This window comes from Pleurodeles waltl, chromosome 2_1, assembly GCF_031143425.1.
Source record: "Pleurodeles waltl isolate 20211129_DDA chromosome 2_1, aPleWal1.hap1.20221129, whole genome shotgun sequence".
Classification (NCBI taxonomy): Eukaryota; Metazoa; Chordata; class Amphibia; order Caudata; family Salamandridae; genus Pleurodeles; species Pleurodeles waltl.
In genome coordinates, this window is record NC_090438.1 from 23,517,225 (window position 1) to 23,539,879 (window position 22,655).

A 22,655-nucleotide genomic window follows, 5' to 3' on the forward strand; every position below is an offset into this window, starting at 1 on the left:
ATAGAGCCATTGGGTGGTTTTCCTTAGGCCCCGGCAAAGAAGAGGTTTGCTAAGGACTTCACTTGAGGCCATGGACACCATTGTGTGCACATTTAATAATATTGTTTAAATGTGTGTGTCAGGCTTTAAAGTGTTGTCCTTAGAAACAGGAAAAACTCACAAACAGCCACTAGCTAAAATTATCAATTCAGCTTAGCACCAGTGACTCTGAAGGTAAAAGTGAAATTGCGTTGAAGCTGAAATAAGCTGCATGTGTAAACATAGTTTACTCAGTTTGAGAAGAATTTAAAATTTAAATGTCTGGGTATATAGGAAGAGTGCAGGGAACAGACAGTGAGAGCAGGAGAAAGCTCCACCAGAGACATGGCCGCTACTGCTAGCCTGAAAGAGCTCCATGAACATTTTTCCGACATGCAAAAGGCAAAGGAGAGGTATTTGGTCACCAAATCTGCCTTTTTTGACGATACTATTACTGACATGTTTTCTAAATTCATCAAAATCTACTCATCAGGTATGTGAATTTCATGACCCTGCTCATCCACAGACAGTAGGGTGAGTGTAATTCTGTTCACAGGTATGATACTGTATATGTGTCCATTATTTGTCTTATATAAACAATGTGTCCGAAGTATTTACTAATTATAATTGGATTGCTATGCATCAATTATGATAGGACTGCTAAGAAAAAAAAACTAAATTATTGGTAAGACTGTCTCTATTTCAAGAACTTGTGTCGCGCCAAGACAAAGAAACAGTAAATTCTGGCCCAACCATATCACAGTGGAAGTTAGTCCACATCTGGCAGCAGAAAGGATCTGGCCTGGTCAGTTGCTCTTGCCCCTGTCTTTTCCTGTCTATTTCTTGCTTTTCCCACGTTTTCACTGTTTTCTCCTTACTTCCCCTCCTTTTTTAGTGTGCTTTCTCCTTGCTTTTCGCTTTTCACTGCTTTCTCCTTGCATTTCTCCTGTATTTTGTGTGCCCTCTCCTCACTTTTCTGTCGTTTTTGATCCATTCTCCTTGCTTTTCATCCCTTTGTTGTGTGCCCACTCCTTGCGTTTCCCTCATTTTCATTGCCATCTTCTTGCTTTCTCCCTGATTTTGTGTGCCTTCTCCATGCTCTTCCCTCATTCCTACTGGTTTCTTGTTGCTTTTTCCTCTGTATCTTGTGTGCCTTTACCTTGCTATCTCCTTGTTCTCACTGCTTTCACCTTGCTTTTTCCCCTTTTTTGTGTACTTTCTCCTTGTTTTCCGCTAGTTTTTACTGTTTTCTCCTTGCTATTCATCCCCTCTTTTTTAGTGCGCCTACTCCTCTCCTTTTACCTCATTCTCACTGCTTTCCCCTTGCTTTTCCCTTGTTTTTGTCTGCCTTCTTGTTGCTTTTCTCTCATTTTCACTGCTTTCTCCTGGACCTGAAAGCGCCTGGATACCATGGGGTATATTTATACTCCGTTTGCGCCGAATTTGCGTCGTTTTTTTCGACGCAAATTCGACGCAAAACCAACGCCAACTAACGCCATATTTATACTATGGCGTTAGACGCTTCGGGCGCCAAAGTGCCCGGAGTGTGCGTCATTTTTTAGCGTGAACCCCTTCCTTGCGTTAATGAGATGCAAGGGTGGCGTTCCCGTCTTAAAAAATGACTCCCAGGCCTTTACGTGGTATTTATACTCCCGGGCAAAAATGACGCCCGGGAGTGGGCGTGGCCAAAAACGGCGCATTTGCGCCGCTTTTTAACGCCTGGGTCAGGGATGGCGTTATGGGACAAGTGGGCTCAAAATGAGCCCACAGTGCCCTCCCCTGCCCCCAGGGACCCCCCCTGCCACCCCTGCCCACCCCAGGAGGACACCCAAGGATGGAGGGACCCACCCCAGGGACATTCCGGTAAGTTCAGGTAAGTATACATTTTTTTGTTTTTATATTTTTTTTTTGGCATAGGGGGCCTGATTTGTGCCCCTCTACATGCCACAATGCCCAATGACCATGCCCAGGGGACATAAGTCCCCTGGGCATGGCCATTGGGCAAGGGGGCATGACTCCTATCTTTACAATGATAGGAGTCATGTTGATGGGGGATGGGCGTCGAAAAAAAATGGCGCAAGTCGGGTTACGACGATTTTTTCGACGTAACCTGACTTGCCCCATTTTAAGACGCCCATACGCCATTTTCCCCCTACGCCGGCGCTGTCTGGTGTACGTGGTTTTTTTCCACGCACACCAGGCAGCGCCGGTCCGCTTGCGCCGGCTAACGCCATTGCATAAATACGGCGCCCGCATGGCGCTTCAGAATGGCGTTAGACGGCGCAAAATTTTTTGACGCTAAACTGCGTTAGCGCAGTTTAGCGTCAAAAAGTATAAATATGGGCCCATGTGTGGTTATTAGACGTGAACAAAAACAAAGCATAATACTTATAAGCGTGGAATAAATTCTGAAAGGCCATGGCCGTAAAATAGAAATTAAAAAATGTATGAGTCATGTAGTCAGTTAAAACTTCAATTAAATGTGTGCATTCACTTCAACAATCCATGTAATGATAATTTAATCTTTTGAAGACCACATCAGCATCCTTAAATAATCCAATCCACGTACATCTCTGAGGCTCTTCCCCTGCGCTGTTAACTCGGGGCAGCGTGTCTTCCTCCTTTCAATATGCACAACTTCCAGGACGAGAAACAAATGAAATTTAAGGCAACAAAGTTTCTGCAAAAAACAATAGACAAACAAGGGTGAGAGTGACGGATTTGTCTAGGAAAGGCAAAATTGCACAATTTGTATTTGTGCAAATTAAAGAACCATCACCCTAGCTCTACTTTTGAAACAAATCTTGGAAAACGTGCATAGTGCACACGTGCTTGATGTTTGAGTACATACTCTGGGCAGGTTTAAACCTCAGCTGTGAAATATTATCCAATAGCAGCCTGAAATGGGACGCTGTACAGGTTCAGTTCATCCGGATGGTTTCCATGGGAAACCCGAAATTTAACATCAGTATTTACTTAGCAGAGATAATTTGTACACAGATGAGGCGGACAGGAATTTCCAACAGACTCAGGAGGGCCAAATCGAAGTAAAGTGGGGTTAAATGGAGGTACCGCCCTCTCCTTGTGTTAGAAGGCAGAGACTCTTTCAAGGTTGTCTCCCCTGAAAAAATGCCCTTCAGATTTTTATATCTTACTATGAGCACCATAATCTTCAACTTTTTCAATTATTGCATAAGTGATTGATAGAGCCAGAAATACACTGAGCCCAGGGGGACAGTCAAATCTGGCCCCAGAAAGAGAGAGTTCCAAGTAATTTCTTGAGAATTTAGGATCGGGAGCAAGAACGCACTCCTTCTGAGAACCTCTGGTGATGCCTGGATTACTTACCAATAACCTTCATTACTCCAATTCCTTATTCCTCATCCCATTACTTAGGTTCCCTTCCCTCCTTCCCTCCCTTTTCCTTTTAGGGAGTGTCTGTGGAGTCTTGGAGGTATTTTTATACTTGTTTTGCACCAAATTTGCATCATTTCTTTTGATGCCAATTCAGTGCAAAACTAACTCCATATTTATACGTTGGCGCTAGACCAGTCAAGCACCATAGTTACAGAGTGAAAGTCATTTTTGGGACGTGGAAACCTACCTTGCGTCAATGAGATGCAAGGTAGGCATTCTCATGTCAAAAAATTACTCTATGGCATTAGTCCCATATTTATCTCCCGTGCTAAAATCAAGCACGGGGAGAGGAGTGGTAAAATAATGGTGCAAATCTTACTTTGCACCAATATTTAATGCCAGGGTCAGGGCAGGCGTTAGGGGACCTGTGGGCCTATTTCCATGCTGGAATACCATGGAACAAGCCCACAGGTGCCCTCCTCAGGCCCAAGGGACAACCCCACCCACACCACAGGGACAGCGGAGGATGTCATCCCAGGTGAGTATAGGTAAGTACAGGTCAGTATTTTTTTTTTAAGTGCCATTGGGGTCCCCCAATAGCACTGGTCCCCCTTGCTGGCCATTGGGGTGGTGAGCATGACGCCTGTCTATTCTAAGACAGGAGTCATGTGGTATGGATGGTTTTGGGTCAGAAAATGACACTAGGCTGATTAGAGTCATTTTTTTACTCTAACCTGCCTAATGTAATTTTTGGGTGAAAACCCCCCTTCTCCCATGCCGACCCCCACCCTCACCCCCTGGCTAACATCTTTTTTTTTATGCTAGCCCACTCTTTGCGCCGGCTTGCACCATTCTATAAATATGGTGCCCGGCCGTCGCTCAAGAATGGTGCAAGCCGGTGCAAAACCTTTTGATGCAAAACTGCGTATAAATATGCCTTTTGGAATGTTCACAAAGTGCATAATTGTTGTTCCCCTTTAATACTAAAAGAGACTTTGCACTTGTATAGCACACTACTCACCCGTTAGGGTCTCAAGGTGCTGAACACATACTGCTGTGGAACCCCTCCTGGCTTTTCCCTGTGAGGCACCCACTCATGGACAGCCCCAGGGTGAAGCCAGGCATCCAAGCACTGTGAGTGCTGTTGTGGAGATTAAGCAAGCTATTGCCCAGAGTTACAGAATGGGTCCCCTTAATTAGATTAGGCACTGAAGCTGGAATTATTTGGTCCAAGGGAATTGAGCCCAAGACCTGCTGAGGTGGGAATTGAACCCAGGTCCTGGGCTAGATCTCTGCATCAGGGTCTGCTGCTCTAACCATTGTGCCACACTTCTCCAGAGGGTTGTTTTTCCTTCATTTTAATGACGAGTTGCTTGGTAGAGGTAACTGTATGGGAGAAATGGATGAGGAGCTAATGTTTATCTTTTCTTGGAACAGTTGATGTTCCTCATTTAACTTTGACCCAAGTTTTTGAATGTCACAGTAAGCCTCTTCGAGTAGTCCATGGGATGACCATCCCACCAGTGAGGACCAGAGGACGTCTGTGCACATTCTCAAGTGATGTACAATTAACAATCTTTGGCGTGGACTATTTTAAGAATCAGTTCTGAGAAGATGTTTAAGTTGTCCTCAATTCATGTCTTCTCCAGCCCCATCTCATGCAGCAGCACTTTAGAGGACCGTGTCCCATCAACAAGTAACAGGGTAATTATTCCATGCTTAGTGAGGGAGGTATGGAGCCCTTGTTGTACATTGGGAGCACAATAGAACCCCTCAATCTGCCTTTCCTGATACCAGGCAATTATAAAATAGTGGAACAAACTACTTGGTTCAAAATTCCAAATTATGCCATGACATACAATATGACTTACATTGTGATCGGTATCTGCTACATACTGCTGTCTTATGGGCAGTTCCACTTCTCTGGAGGGATTCAATTACCCGTCAACATTAAATCCCTCTATTTATTTCATAACGTCAATAGTGCCATTCTCCCTAGAAACAGTGGGAAGCTTGATTCATTCTTTCTTCTTAACTTCACAATGGGACAACCAAACCGTGGTGCTCAATTTGAGCCAGTGGTTGCCGGTCAGGGCCACCAGCAGTTATTTGTGGGAGACAGGTACTTTTTTCCTGCATCAGATTTATACTAAGTGCAAGAGAAGAATTAACACACAGTTCGTTAAAATGGAGAAAGAGAAAGATGGCAAAACCATCACAAAAAGAGAAAGCAGGAACCTGCAAAAGCAACAAAAGTGCAAAGTAGTGATTTAAATACAACTATCCTTGGCATTGTGCAAGTCAACATTTAATTTCATGGACAACAGCTTCTAGGCAGAGCTTCGGACACCAGCACTCTTTCTTTCCCAAACTAAGCACTCCGAAATAGCCTTTTTAGGCTAGAGCTTGTATCTTGCTTGGGAGACAATTATGGTAGCAAAAAAGGGTTTAGAGCCCACCCGTTGCTTACCATTTGTTGGCTTGCCTAGCACTCTTCTTTACAGCCTTGGAATTTGCCACTGCAGGCCTGGCATCATTTCCGTTCCTCTCTATGGAGGAAGAACCAAGCACTGATTGACTCAAGTTAATCAGTACTCATTTGCTGCTCCCAACGTGACGGGGATACAATTTTTTCTTTTTTACTTCTAGTGCTCTGCACACAGAAGGTGTGTAACTGCCAAAAATGTGACTTGCAGGACAAACAAAATTGCTAAGTGTTGCTTTCTACAGTGAACTTTCTTTATTTTGCCAAGTCTTTATTCCTCACTGTGCACTCATGTTATATTTTGTTTTTGCTTGTGGGCAATATTCTTAGCTGATGACGATTATCTTGTTATGAGTATTCCAAAGCAACATTGTTTCTTTGTTAAATGTCGTTCTTTAAACTATGTTTTAACATAATGGTGCAGAACACCTGAATACAACCTACTCCAATCAATGCCAGTCCACCATACCTTACCCCTCTACAATACAACCCAACCAATCCAATCTACCAGAGACTAACACTATTCACCCTACTCCAAACCAAACCACTCAACCCAGTCCAATCAACCGCAATCCTTTCAACCCACCCCATACAAATCTGTATCACTCCAATCCAAAACAATCTGCCTACTCCAATTCAAAACAATCTCCTCCATGCCAATCAAAACAATATGCCCCACTCCAATCTCCTCCAATCCAAAACAACCTGCCCCACTATAATCAAAAACTATCTGTCCCACTCAAATTTGCCCTACTCCAATCCAAAACAATCTGTGCCACCACACAACAATCTGCCCCACTCCATTCTGTCCCACTCTGTACTTCAATCCAAAACAATCTGCAAAACAATCTACTCCACTCCCATCCAAAACTATCTGCCTCAGTCCAATCTGCTCCACTTTAATCAAAAACAATCTGCCCCACTCCAATCTAAAACATACTACTCCAATATGTCCCACACCAATCTGCCCTACTCCATTCTAAAACAATCTACCCATTCCAATCCAAAACAATCGCCCCCACTCCAGTCTGCCCCACTGAATCCAAAACAATCTACCGCACTCCAACCTGACCCCAATCTGCCGTACTCCTGTCAAATACCATCAGTCCCACTCCAGTCAGCCCCACTTCAACATGTCCCACTCCAATACAAAACAATCTGTCCACTTCAGACTGCCCCACTCCAATCTGAAACAATCTGCCCTGCTCCACTTCAAAACAATCTGCCCCACTACAATCTATAACAATCTGCCCCTCTCCAATATGTCCCACTCCAATCCAAACCAATATGCTCCACTCCAAAACAAATTGCCCATCTCAAATTTGGTATACTCAAATCCAGAACAATTTCTTCCACTCCAATCCAGTACAATCTGCCTCACTCTAAACCAAAACAATCTGCCCCACTGTAATCTGTCTCACTCCAATTCAAAACAATCTGACCCACTCAAATTCAAAACATTCTTTCCCATTCCATCCCAAAATAATGTACCTCACTTCAATCTGCCACACTCCAATCCAAAAAAGCTTGCCCAACTTCAATCTTCCCACTCTATCCAAACCATCCTTCCCCACTCAAAAATAACCGGACCCACTCCAAACCAATCTGCCCCACTGCAAACTAAAACAATTTGTCCCATTCAAGTCCAAAACATTCTGCGCCACTCAAGTCTAAAACAATCTGCCCAACCCTAAAAAATCTGCCACACTCAAATCGGCCCTACTCGAGTCCAAAACAACCTGCCCCACTCTAATCCCAAACAATCTGCTCCACTTCAATCTTTCCAAATCTAATACAAAACAAACTGTCCCTTTCTAATTTGACCCACTCCAATCCAAAACAATCTACTTCACTCCAACTTAAAACAATCTGTCCCTCTCGAATCTGCCCTACTCCAATCTAAAACAAGATACCCCACTCCAATCCAATACAATCAGCCACACTTCAGTAGGCCCCACTTCATTCTGCTCCACTCCAATTCCAAACAATCTGCCATACACCATTCTGCCACTCTCCAATCTGTATCACTCCTACCCAAAACAATCTGCCTCACTCCAATCTGCCGACACTCCAATCCAAATCAATCTGCCCCACTCAATCCAAAACAACCTGCCACACTCAATCCAAAACAACCTGCCACACTCAATCCAAAACAAGCAGCCCCACTCCAATCTGCCCCACTCTAAACCAAAACAATCTGCCCCACTCAATTCAAAACAATCTGCTGTACTCCAAACTGAAACAATCAGCCCGTTCCAATCCAAAACAATTTGCCCCACTCCAGTCTGTCCCACTCCAATCCAAATCAATTTGCTCTGCTCCTGTCGAAAACAATCTGCCCCACTTCAACCCAGCACAATCTGAAACACTCCGATCTGCCCCACTCTAATCCAAACCAACCTGACCCACTTTAAAACATTTGGCACCCACTCCAACATAATCTGCCCCACTTCAATCTAAAACAATCTGCCCCACTGCAATCCAAAACAATCTGTCCCACTCCAGTATGCCCCACAACAATCTGCCCCACTAAAGTTCAAAACAATATGCCACACTCAATCCAAAACAATATGTACCACTCCAAAACAATCTGACCCACTGAAATCTGCCCCACTCAAACCTAAACCATTCTGCCCCACTCCGATCCAAAAAAAACACCCACTCTAATCCAAAACATTTTGTCCCATTCTAATCCAGAACAATCTGCCTCACTCTAATCTAAAAAAATCTTCCCCACTCCAATCTCCACACCCTATTCCAAACCAGCCAGTCCCACTCTAAAATAATTGGTATCACTCCAGATCAATCTGCCCCACTTAAATCTAAAACAATTTGTCCCATTTCAATCCAAACCAATCTGCCCCCCACTTAAGTCCAAGACAATCTGTTCACCCTTAAACACTCTACCACACATAAATCTGCCCTACTCCAATCCAAAAAAACACCTGCCCCACTCCATTCCCAAACAGCTGGCCCTAATCAAGTCTGCTCATATCCAATCTGCACCACTCCAATCAAAAATATTATGCCCACTCCAATCTGCCACACACCAATCCAAAACATTCCACTTGACTCCAACCCAGAACAATCTGCCTATACTCCAATATTCCCTACTCCAAACAAAAACCGTCTGCCCTCAATCAAATCCAAAACAGTCAGACCCACTCAAGTCTGACCAACTCCAATCTGCCCCACTGGAATCCAAAATAATATGCCCCTCTCCAATCTGCCACACACCAATCCAAAACATTCCACTTGACTCCAACCCAGAACAATCTGCCTATACTCCAATATTCCCTACTCCAAACAAAAACCATCTGCCCTAATCCAATCCAAAACAGTCAGACCCACTCAAGTCTGACCAACTCCAATCTGCCCCACTGGAATCCAAAATAATATGCCCCACTCCAATCTGCCACACTCCAATCCAAAACAATCTGTTGACTCCAACCCAGAACAATCCGCCCACACTCTAATCTGCCCTACTCCAACCTAAAACAATCTGCCTGTACTCCAATCTCTTACTCCAATACAGAACAATCTGCCACACTCCAATCCAAAACAACCTGCAACACTCCAATCCAAAACAATCTACCCCACTCCAACACAAAGCAATGTGTCCCACTCAATCTGCTTACTTCAACCTATCCAATACAATCGGCAGCACTTTAGTAGGTTCCACTCCATTCTGCCCCACTAAAATTTAGAACAATCTGCCTTACTCCAATCTGCCTCTCTTCAATCTATCCCACTCATATCCAAAACAATCTGTCTCAATCCAATCTGACCACACTGCAGGCCAAAACAATCTGCCTCACTCAATCCAAAACAATCTGCCACACACCAAACCAAAACAATCAGCCCCACTCCAATCCAAAACAATCTGCCACACTCCAGTCCCCCCTCTCCAATCCAAATCAATCTGCTCCGCTCCTGTCCAAAACAGTCTGCTCCACTCCAACCCAACACAATCTGCCAAACTCCAATCTGCCCCACTCTAATCTAAACCAACATGACCCACTCTAAAGAATTTGTCCCAACTCCAAATAAATCTGCCCCACTTAAATGTAAACTAAACTGCCCCACTCCAATCCAAAACAATCTATCCCACTACAATTCAAATACATCTCTCCTGTTTCAATCTAAAGCAATCTGCTCCACTTCAAGCTGCCCCACTTCAGTGCAAAACAAGTTACCCCACTCCAATCCAAAACAATCTGTCCCACTATAATCCAAAATCACCTGCCCCTCTCAAATCAAAAACAATCAGCATCATTCCAATTCAAAACAATCTGTTCAACTTTAACCCAAAACAATCTGGCTCCAACTTAAAACAATGCAGCCCACTTCAATATATCCCAAAACAATCTGCCCCACTCCAGTTCAAAACAATCACCCCACTCCAATATGCCCCACTCCAATCCAAAACAATCTGCCCTGCTCCAATCCACAACAATCTGCCCCACTCCAATCCAATATTGTGCACCACTCCTAATGTTAAAATTCTTCCATACTGCAATTCAAAATAATATGCCCTACTCCAATCTGCCACTCTCCAATCCAGCCCATAACAATCTGCCCACAGTCCAATCTTGCCTACTCCAACCCAAAACAATCTGCCCACACTCAAATCTGCCCTACTCCAACCCTAAACAATTTGCCACACTTCACTCCAAAACAATCTGCCCTGCTCCAATCTAAAACTATCTGCCCCTCTCTTATCCAAAATAATCTGCTTCACTCAAATCTAAAACAATCTGCTCAGCTCCAACCCAATACTATCTGTCCCACTCTAATTCAAAACAATCAGCCCCACTCTAGTATGCCCCACAACAATCTGTCCCACTCCAATTCAAAACAATATGCCCCACTCAATCTAAAGCAATATGCACCACTCCAAAACAATCTGTCCCACTGAAATCTGCCTCACTCAAATCTAAAACAATCTGCCCCACTCCTATTCAAAACAATCTGCCCCACTCTAATCCAAAACAATCTGCCCCACTCTAATGTGTCCCATTCCAAACCAAAACAATCCACCCTACTCCAATCCAAAACATTCTCTCCCATTCCAATCCAAAAAATCTGCCCAACTCCAATCTCCCTTCTCTAATCTAAAACAACCTGCCCCACTCTAAAACAATTGCAGCCCACTCTAAACCAATCTGCTCCACTTCAATCTAAAACAATCTGTCCCACTCCAATCCAAAACAATCTGCCCCACTTCAATCTGCCCCACTCCAGTACAAAACAATTGACTGCACTCCAATGTGTCCCACTTCAATCCAAAACAATATACTCCACTCAAACCTAAAACATTCTGTCCCACTGCAATCTGACAGACTCTCACCTAAAATACTCTGCCTCCCTCCAAACCAAAATAACCAGCCTCACTCCAGTATGCCCTACTGCAATCTTCCCCACTGTGATGTAAAACAACCTGCCACAATCCAATCTGCCCCTTTTCAATCTGCCCCACTCGTACCAAAAAGAATCAGTCCCACTCCATTCCAAAACAATCTGCCCCACTCTGATGCAAAACAACTTGCCACACTCCAATCTGCATGCACCTCTCCAATCTGCCCCATTCTTACCGAAAACAATCAGTCACACTCCAATCTGCCCCACTCCAAACCAAAACAATCTGCGCCATTCCAGCTTGCCCCACTCCAATCCAAAATAATTTGCCCCACTACAATCTAAAATCGTCTGCCCTCTCCAATCCAAAGTAATCTACCTCACTCCAATCCAAAACAATTTGTTTGACTCCAACCCAAAACAATCTGCCTACACTCCAATCTGCACTAATCCAATTCAAACTCATACTCCGATCTCCCCTACTCCAACCTAAACCAATATTCCCCACTCCAATCCAAAACAATTGGACCAACTCAAGTCTGCTCACCTCTAATCTGCTCCATTCCAATCCAAGCTAATATGCTTCATTCCAATCTGCCACACTCCAATTCAAAACAATCTGCTTGACTACAAACCAGAACAATCTGCTCACCCTCCAATCTGCCCTATTCCAACCCAAAGCAATCTGCCCACACTCCAATCTGCCCTACTCCAGCTCAAAACAATCAGCTCACTCTCCAATCCGCCCTACTGCCCAATCCATCCCACTTCAATCTAAAACAATTTGTTCCATTCCAATCCAAAACAATCTGCTGCGCTCAAGTCCAAAACTATCTGATCATGCCTAAACAATCTGCCACACTTAAGTCTGTCCTACTCCAATCCAAAAAACAACCTGCACCACTCCAATCCAAAACAATCAGCCCTACTCAACTCTGCCCACATCTAAACCTCCACACTCCAATCCAAAATGATACGCCCAACTCAAATCTGCCACACTCCAATCCAAAACAATCAGCTTGATTCCAACCCAGAACAAGCTGCCCCTCTCCAATCTGCCCTACTCTAACCCAAAACAATGTGGCCGCACTCCAGTCTGCCCTACTCCAACCCAAAACAATCTGCTCCACTCCAATACAAAACAATCTGCCCACACATCAATCTGCCCTACTCCAACTCAAAACAATCTTCCCTACTCCAATCCAAAAGAATCAACCCCATTGCTGTCTGCCCAGTTCCAATCTGCCCCACTCCATTCCAAAAGAATAGGCACCACTCCTATCTTCCCCACTCCAATCCAAAACAGTAATTCCCACTCCAATCTGCCCCATTTCTTTAAAAAAGAATCAGTCCCACTCCAATCTGCTGGGCTCCAATCTGCCCCAATTCAAACCAAAACAATTTGCCCCACTCCAATTTGAAACGATCAGTCCCGCCCCAATCCAAAATCACCTACCCCTCGTAGATCAAAAACAATCTGTCTCACTCCAATTCAAAACAATCTGCTCAACTCCAACCCAAAACAATCTGGCCCACTCCATCTTAAAACAATGCTCCACACTTCAGTATGTCCCACTACAATCTACCCCACTCCAGTTCAAAAAAATCTACCCCATTACAATCTGCCCCTCTCCATTCTTTTGTACTCCTACCAAAAATAACCGGTCCCTGTAGGAGGCTGGCCTGGCTTATAGTGGGTACCTTGTGGTACTTACACCTTGTGCCAGGTCCAGTTATCCCTTATTAGTAGAATAGAGGTGTTTCTAGCAGCTTAGGCTGTTAGAGGTAGCTATGGCAAAGCAGCTTAGGCTGAACTAGGAGACATGCAAAGCTCCTACTATACCACTTATTTCATACAGCACAATATCATAAGAAAACACAATACTCAGAGTTACTAACAATAAAGGTACTCTATTTTAGTGACAATATGCCAAAAGTATCTCAGAGGATACCCTCACTAGGAGGTAAGGAATATACACAAATTATATGTACACAAACCCAAAACAGGTAAGTAACAGTAAGGAAAGTAGTGCAAGCAATGTAGAATCACAATAGGATGCAATAGGTAGACATAGACCTAGGGGCAACATAAACCATATACTCCAAATGTGGAATGCGAATCACAAATGGACCCCAGGAATATGGGAGGTTGTAGAGGGTCACTGGGACCGTGAGAAAACAGTAAGGGTGTCCAAATACCCCACCCAAAGACCCTGAAAAATAGGAGTAAAGTTACCCTACTACCCCAGAAAGACAGTATAGTCATGATAGGGGATTCTGCAAGAACCACAACTGCTACCAAAGCACTGAAAATGCATTCCTGGACCTGAGGACCTGTAAAAGAAGGGGACCAAGTCCAAGAGTCACGCAAGTGTCCGGGGGGGGGGCAAGAGCCCACAAAACCCCAGATGAAGTTGCAAAAGGGCTGTCTCTGGGTGGAAGAAGCCAAAGATTCTGCAGCAACGGATGGTGCCAGGTACTTCCCCTTTGATGAGAAGATGTCCAACGGCGTGCTGGAGGTTTCAGAAGTGTTTCCACACAGAAATACTGCAGTCAAGCCTTGCTAGCTACAAGAGTTGCGGTTGAGGATTTTGGGTGCTGCTGGGGCCCAGGAAGAACCAAGATGTTGCCCCTTGGAAGAGGAGACAGAGGGGGTGCTCAGCAACCCAGAGAGCCCCCACAGAAGCAGACAGCACCCGCAGAAGTACTGGAATTGGCACTTAGAAGATCTGAGGACAGCGGTTGACTCAGAGTCACAAAGGAGGGTCCCACAATGTCAGAGTCCAACTCAGTGAGCTGGGCAATGCAGGACAGAGTGCTGGGGACCCAGGCTAGGCGGTGCACAAAGGAAGTCCTCGAAAAGTGCACAGAAGCCGGAGCAGCTGCAAATCACACAGTACACATGTTTGCTGTCTGGCGTGGGGAGGCAAGGACTTACCTCCACCAAACTTGGACAGAAGGGCCCCTGGACTGTGAGAGACACTTTGACCCAGCTCCTATGTTCCATGGACCACACTCGTCAGGATGAGAGGGGACCCAGAGGACTGGTGATGCAGAAGTTTGGTGCCTGCGTTGGCAGGGGGAAGATTCCGTCGACCCACAGGAGATTTCTTCTTGGCTTCCAGTGCAGGGTGAAGGCAGACAACCCTCAGAGCATGCACCACCAGGAAACAGTTGAGAAAGCCGGCAGGATGAGGAGCTACAATGTTGCTGGTAGTCGTCTTGCTACTTTGTTGCGGTTTTGCAGGCATCCTGGAGCAGTCAGTGGTCTATCCTTAGCAGAACTCAAAGAGGGAAGTGCAGAGGAACTCTGGTGAGCTCTTGCATTCGTTAACTGACGAATAGCCCAGAGGAGAGACCCTAAATGGCCAGAAAAGGAGGCTTGGCTACTGAGAAAGGAGGCTTGGCTACTGAAAGAGGTAAGCACCTATCAGGAGAGGTCTCTGACATGACCGGCTGGCACTGGCCACTCAGAGTTGTCCATTGTGCCCCAACACCTCCGAATCCAGAATGGCAGAGGTCTGGGACACACTGGAGGAGCTCTGGGCACCTCCCGTGGGAGGTGCAGGTCAGGGGAGTGGTCACTCCTCTTTCCTTTGTTCAGATTCACGCCAGAGCAGGGCTGGGGGATCCCTGATCCGGTGTAGACTGGCTTATGCAGAGTTGGGCACCATCTGTGCCCATCAAAGCATTTCCAGAGGCTGTGGGTGGATACTCCTCCCCAGCCCTTCACACCTATTTCCAAAGGGAGAGGGTGTAACCCCCTGTCTCAGAGGAAATCCTTTGTTCTGCCTTCCTGGGACTGGGCTGCCCAGGCCCCAGGGGGGGCAGAATCCTGTCTGAGGGGTTGGCAGCAGCAGCAGCTGCAGTGGAGACCCCGGGAAGGCAGTTTGGCTGTACCCAGGTTCTGTGCTAGGGACCCGGGGATTCATGGAATTGTCCCCCCAATACCAATGGTATTGGTGTAAAAATTCCATGATCCTAGACATGTTACAAGGCCATGTTTGGAGTTACTATTGTGACGCTACATATAGGTAGTGAACTATATGTAGTGCGCGCGTGTAATGGTGTCCCCGCACTCACAAAGTCTGGGGAATTTGCCCTGAAGAATGTGGGGGCACCTCGGCTAGTGCCATGGTGCCCACACACTAAGTAACTTGGCACCTAACCTTTACCAAGTGAGGGTTAGATATATGGGTGACTTATAAGTTACTTAAGTGCAGTGAAAAATGGCTGTGAAATAACGTGGACGTTATTTCACGCAGGCTGCAGTGGCAGTCCTGTGTAAGAATTGTCTGAGCTCCCTCTGGGTGGCAAAAGAAATGCTGCAGCCCATAGGGATCTCCTGGAACCCCAATACCCTGAGTACCTAGGTACCATATACAAGGGAATTATGAAGGTGTTCCAGTATGCCAATCAGAATTGGTGAAGACAGTCACAAGCCTGCAGTGACAATTGTGAAAAGCAGAGAGAGCATAAACACTGGGGTTCTGGTTAGCAGAGCCTCAGTGATACAGTTAGGCACCACACAGGGAATACATACATGGCATACATTGTGAGAACTGGGGTCCTGCCTGGCAGGATCCCAGTGACACATGGGCAAAAACAAACATACATACAGTGAAAATGGGGGTAACATGCCAGGCAAGATGGGGCTTTCCTACAGTCCCACTCCAAACTGCCCCTCTCCAATCTGCATCACTCCAACCAAAAACAATCTACCTCACTCCAGTCTGCCCCACTCCAATCCAAAACAATCTGTCCTGCTCCAAACTACAACAACCTGCCCCACTCCACTCCAATATTGTGCCCCACTCCAATACAAAAAAATATTCCGTACTATAACCCAAAACAGTCTGCCATACTCCAATCCAAAACAATCAGACCCACTCAAGTCTACCCACCTCCATTCTGCCCCACTCCAATCCAAACCAATATGCCCCACACGAATCCAAAACAATCTGCTTGACTCCAACCCAGAACATTCTGCCCTCACTCCAATCTGCTGCCTGCCCACACTTAAATCTGCCCTACTCAAACCAAAACAATCTGCCACACTTCACTCCAAAACAATCGGCCCCACTCAATCTGCCACACTCCAATATAAAATTGTCTGCCCCTCTCTTATCCAAGATAATCTTCCCTACTCCAACCTAAAGCAATCTGCCACACTTCACTCCAAAACAATCTGCCCCACTCAAATCTACCCCGCTCGAAACCAAAATCATCTGCCCCTCTCCTATCCAACAAAATCTGCCTCACTCAAAAACAAAACAATCTACTCAACTCCAACCCAATACAATCAGCCCTACTCCAGTATGCCCCCCAACAATCTGCCCCACTCCAGTTCAAAACAATATGCCCCACTCATAAAGAGCGAGAAGTCAAGGATGATTCCGAGGTTACATGCGTAGGTCAGTGTTGGAGGGTTCCAAGTGCTGCGCGCCACCAGATTCATCCCAGACAGAGGGGGTTATGCACAAAAGTCAGTACTTCTGTTGTGTCGAAGTTAAGGCAGCTGTCTTTCAACCAGGTGGCGATTGCCTTTATCCATTGTGGATGTTGGTCTTTGAGACTGTAAGTTTGTCGGTGTTGAAGAGGATAAGCTTAGTGTCATCAGCTTAGGAGACAATGTTGAGTCTGTGGTTTCTGACGATGTCTGCCAGCAGAGCCATATAGATGCTGATGAGAGTGGGGCTCAGGGAGGAGCCTTGGGGGACGCCGCAGCTGATCTCTATCGGTAAGAATCTGAACGGTGGGAGACTGACTCTCTGGGTATGGCCAGTGGGGAAGGAGAGGATACATTTCACGTCTTTGCCATGAATGCGGGCGTCGTGGAGTCTTGTGCACAGGGTTCAGCTGGGAAATAGTGTTGAAGGCAGCCGTGAGGTCCAGGAGGATGAGAGTTGCAGTTTCACCTTGGTCCAGGAGATTGTTGCGGCAAGGAGAGCAGTCTTAGTGCTGTGGTTGCATCTGAAGCTGGATTGGGATGGGTCCAGGATGTGGTTGGTCTCGATGAATTTGGAGAGTTGGGCGTTGATGGCTTTCTCAATGACTTTGGCCAGGAAGGGGATCAGAGAAATGGGCCTGTTAGTTCTTGAGGTCTGTCAGGTCTGCAGCAGTTTATTCTGCAGGGGATTGATCTCTGTGTGTTTCCAGTCTTCAGGGAAGGTGGTGTTGGAGCAGTTGATGGTGCGGCAGAACTTGGGGTGATGGCTCGGTTGAAGATGTGGTTAGGCAGGGGTCTGAGGGGGCTCCAGAGTGGATGTTTTTATGATCCATAGGGTGTCAACAGTGATGAGGGGGGTCCATTTGGTCAAGGTTGGCTGGGGTTTAGAATCTTTGGCTGCAGTGGTTGAGGGTGGGGTTGTGGGTCCTGCGTTGTGAAGCTGTTGTAGATCTTGGAGATCTTGTGGTGGAAGAAGGTGGTGAGGTTGTCGTAGAGGGCTTGGGATGAGGGGATATCTGTCGTGTCAGTGCTGGGTTTGGTGAATTCTTTGATCACAGTGAACAGTTATTTTCTGCTGTGTGCATTAGCATTGATTTGTTCTTGTATGTCAGTTTTCTTTGTGGCTGTGATGAGGCGGTGGTGTGATGTGACAGTGGTTTTGAGGGATGCGTGGTCTGGCGGGGTCTTGCTTCATCTATATATTCCCTTGTGTCATCTACAGTTGCATCTGGACTCTTGGAGGATGGGGAAAACCAGCTGGCTTTCTTGGTGGTATGTTTGCCGGAGGGTTTCCTGGAGGGGTCAGAGTGTTGGTGCAGTCAGAGATCCATCAGTGGAGGAGGTATGCAGATGTGGTAGCATCGGTAACGGTCGGTGGTGATGTGTTGGGGAGGGTGGTGGCAAATTGGTCTTTGGTGACCTTGTTCCAGCTTCTACATGGGGGGCGGCGGGCATGTTGGTGATGGGTGGGTTTGGTGAATGAGAAGTGGACACAGTGGTGGTCAGTCCTGAGTTCCGAGGCGTGGCTGACGGAGATGTTGTTCTTGGCGGAGAAGATGGGGTTGAGGGTGTGTCCTGCTGAGTTCACTGGGGAGCGTACCAGTTGTTTGAGTCCAATGCTCGCAGGATTCTCCAGTAGGGGTGCGGTGCATGGATCACTGAAGTTGTCTAGGTAGAAAATTAGGTCTCTGAGGAGGATGTAGTCTGTAGAGGCAAGGCCTGTGTTAAAACCACATATCAGTCGATCCCCAAATATAACAGGTGATATTTTTAAATTGCTGGCTAAGAGGCGAAAGAGAGAAGATAACTGCACCATTGAAAGTGACTGAGATACCTGGCTCTATCAGAACTTGAACACACACACTCTAAGCCATGTTGCAGGCTTTTAACAAGTTGAATGTGGTAAGGGATGTGGTTCTTAGAAGGATGATAATGCAGATATACAGCTTGCCTATGAAATACATGATGCCCACCAAGCTGGTATTCGCAACTTTAAAATCCCCAAATGCACATGCAAAGTAAGATGCAGCACTGCCATTTTTGTTATTGAAGTGCAGTAAACAGGTTTATAAATGAAAGTTACTAGTTTCTTTTCACAAAGATTCCGCACAAATGTTCAAAAAGCACTATTCTGTTGTTTACAAAAAAAGCAGAGTTCCTGAAATGGAAAGGCAGGGGGAGCAGCTGTGGAAACAGAGAGCTTCCAATGCTTCCAGAAACACCTTGCAGGGTGAGTGGTTTCCATTGTATGTCTTACTCTCTTGTGCTTCCACCCCCATTCAGCTAACGAAACAAAACAACTGGGGCACAATGATATAGCCTCCAGGTCATAAAGCACTTGTGCTGATCCCAATGGCTTAGGGAAATAAAACCAAAGACAATGGAAAAAGAGGGTGGAGATTTCCAGGCTATTCGCAGAATGTAAACTAAACAGCCATGCACCCCAAGTACCGGTAACATTGGCATTGAAGCAATCACTTTGAAGTCAGAGAAAGAAAAGAAACCACATGCTTCTTTTTCACAAAAGATTTTGCTCAAACATTCAAAGCGTGTTGTTCTGCTGTTTACATTAAAAGCAAACATCTCAAAGGGAGCAGCTGTGTGAACAGAATGCCTTCCAACACTGCTGGAGACACCTAGCAGGACTGCTGCTATCCACCTCAAGTCTTCCTCTCCTGTGCTTACAACTCCTTTCAGATGAAAACAAAACACTCTGGCCCATTAACAACATAGCCTCCTGCTCAAAAAGCACTTGTGCTAATCCCAACGGTTTAGTTACATCAAATCAAAGACAGTGGGAAAAAAATGAGGGAGGAGATATTTTGGCTGCTCAAAGTTTCTAAACTAAGGAGCCATGCACCCCAAATGCCAGTGACACTGGCATTTAAGCAATCACTTTGAAGTCAGAGGAAGAAAAGTGAACAGGTGCTCTTGGAAAGCAGTGTCTCAATCTTTGAATGCTCAACAAATGTTACAAAAAAACAAGATTTACTGGCCTGTTTAACGGAGCTCGGAGTGAGTGAAAACAAAAGCACTCAGGGTGAAATCCTCTTAAAAAAAAAAAAACACGAATTCTGAAAACATCTCCTAAAATGAGAGCAATGGAAAGGTAGTAATAGTTGGTCCATGCTCTTGGAGATGCCCAAACACAGGAAGAGGCATGATGCATGCATGCATGCCATGGACAAATGGAGAGAAGGAATAGGAGTTCCGTGATGGAGCACGCAAATGGGAAGCCTATGGGTTGGCTGAAGGCCACAAAGTACATACCACATCTCTCTTCTAATGTCAGAGCATTCACTGTCTAGAGCCAAGATTTAAAAAGGCAAAAGCTGTTGAATTGCTGCCTGTGTTTGAGGTCTCTAGCCATAGTCGGCTTTAAAGTAAGTCTTCATCTGAAGCTCATAACTTAAAGCATTTGTTTTATAAACACCTCTTATCTTTCCAGTATTTAGTTGATTCATTTGAATTCCAGTCAGATTCGGGCTGAAGAGTCATGCTGTGGTACGTGGAACACTCATCTGTAAGTGTTAATTAGGAGTTTGCCTAAGAGGACAGAGTCACTCCTAAACATAACTTCAGCCCCATAGTGGTGGGGAGTAGCTTGGTGTGTGACTGTCATCACTGGATCAAGAGTAGGGCCACATTTGTTTTGAAGTTTTTAAAAAGCACGGAGCAGAGAGGAGGCCTTTGCTTTTATGAGTTGCTTGCGGGGATGGAAATTTTCTCTGTTGTCGATCACCACCACAATCCTAGTTAATTTAAAGCAGAGTGCCATAAATTAAGCAGCTGCATAAAAGTGTGAAACACCCATCTGCATCCACCACCAAAACATAGTGGGTCTTATTTACAAGCCCCTAGTGCCACAGCTGTGTAGTTTGTTTGAAGTAGCAGTAGTGGGAAGCAGTACCTTATAGTGCATCGCATTCACAAACTGGCGCATTGGGAATATTGCGCCAGTTTGTGAAGCCTGGCACCACATTATACATGTGCCAGGTATAATGTATTCAATGTAGCCATTTCCCCATTAAAAGCCAACTGGCGCAGTGAAATCTAAAAGATTTCAATGCATTGTTCTGTGCCTTCACTGCATCAAAAATGTAACACCTGCTCAGAGCAGGCATTACACTGACAAAAGGATCTTTAAAATGGGAGCCTTCCATGCATTGCATAACTTTAGCGCCACAGTTGCGTCCGAATTTCTGACACATCTGTGGAAAGTGTGCACCACGGAGCTCTGTATAGTAAACACAGCTCTACCATGGTGTCGTTAGGGGGGCACAGGGGCAGTGCAAGAAATCTGACACATTGGAGCCAATGCGTCAGGTTCTTGTAAATGAGGCCCAAAGAATTTGCGATGGAGATGGCCCTGCTAGTCTGAAAGAAAGAGAAAGCAAAGTGGGAGGCAGTTCCAAAGAAAGGTTACTAATGCAAGATGCATAGGGAAAGAGTGCAGCAACATGAGGGCAAAAAATAAAAGGTAAATAAACAGTGAAAAGACGACACTATCACTAAGAGATAGGGTGGGGGTGAGGGAAAAGAGGAAACATATCTCAGGGGGACAAATGTTGTTTGCCTTTCATTTTAATAAAGTACCACATCACTGTAGGTAATATGTTGCATAATCAATGCAAGAATGGTTAAGAACTGGGCTGATGTAGTCTGGCTGGTAATTCTCCTTAACAAAGGTGGCAACTCTGTCTATAAGAGAGGAGCTGCAACCACTGAGAGGGGACCTAAAACCCACCCAGTCTACATGAAGAACAAAGCTGTAAGGTATGCATGAAAGAGATACCCCTTCAACTTCCTGACACTGCAGCTAATCCCAAATGAGAGACTATAGGGCCTTGACCCTAAAGTAAATCAGGGGAAGTCATGGGAGTCAAAGCAGTGCACAAGATCAGATGTAGTAGTCTTACGTGGCTGAAGGAGACTACAAAATGTAACATACAAATGATAGTGATGAGCAAAATGGATAAGTCCATTTATTTTTGTTTGCTGATAAGGTAGACACATAATAGATTTTCAAATCACTCAAGTATGAACATTTTTCTAAACAGGTGAAGTTAAAGGAGACACCCTGATTGGGCTTTGCTGTGGTGCCTATATCTACTACACCCTCCCAGCCTGTAAATATTTCAACAAGATCATCTATGCTTGTTCAGATGACAAATCCATTCAGGAAACACAGAAATGGCTGAAGAATGAACCAAATGCAATCGACTGGAGTGATGCAATAAAGAAGATTTCTGAGCTTCAGGGAAATGGGTAAGGATTCAACATTGTAATAAATCTGTCTTACTTTATATTCCTATTTAGATTCTCCTCTTAGCATCTTTAGAAAGAATGTGAATGCCAGGGAGCACTGCAAACATGTCAAGGGGAGAGTTTAAGAAAATTAAAATTAAAAAGAAAATAATTTCTGTTTTTATTAAATATTATAATGCCTGAGGGCTTTATGGGGTGCTCCTTCCTAGGAGCATTGAATAATAAATGATCTTCTAACATTCATTCTTTATTCACTTTTTAAAACAAACATAGTTTGAGTGTCACAGCGCTGACCCGAGGCACCCATTTATTTTATAAGGGACTTTGCAGGCACCAGTGCTTCATGCCCCAAGGTTGTATTTCTTTATAAGGGCGATGGGACACGGCCTCCCTCTCTGAACCACTACAAATCCTGAGTAGCCCATTCCCAACAGTCCTTATTTTTATATTAAGAGTGAGGAGGTGTGTATCCCCTTCCCCATGCACTAAGGGTCTCTTGGAACCCCATTCCCCGGGGTCTTTTTCAATTAAGGGAGGAGGAATTCGGCCTCCAAACCCCTCAGTGGGTGCCCAGTGCACTCATGAAACACTGTGTTGTGGGCTGTGGGGATGTTCGGGGGCAGCAAACAAATAATTGCTGCTGCTTCAAGGGCTTGAGAAAACATATTCAACCACTGAAAAGGAGGCTTTGGGGCTGAGACGGGGTGTTCAACAACTCAA

The 22,655-nt window shown here is 45.3% G+C and overlaps 1 protein-coding gene across 1 annotated transcript in view; it reads left to right on the top strand.

The window, feature by feature from the left end:
* The first annotated feature begins 329 nt into the window (after positions 1-329).
* The window catches only part of LOC138258140 (nicotinamide N-methyltransferase-like), a 35,156-nt gene continuing 12,830 nt past the window's right edge, over positions 330-22,655 (top strand). Inside the window, exons 1-2 of the mRNA XM_069205920.1 lie at positions 330-511; positions 21,728-21,935. Coding sequence (XP_069062021.1) covers positions 364-511; positions 21,728-21,935 — 356 coding nt within the window. The 5' untranslated portion in view covers positions 330-363. The remainder of the gene's footprint in view (positions 512-21,727; positions 21,936-22,655) is intronic.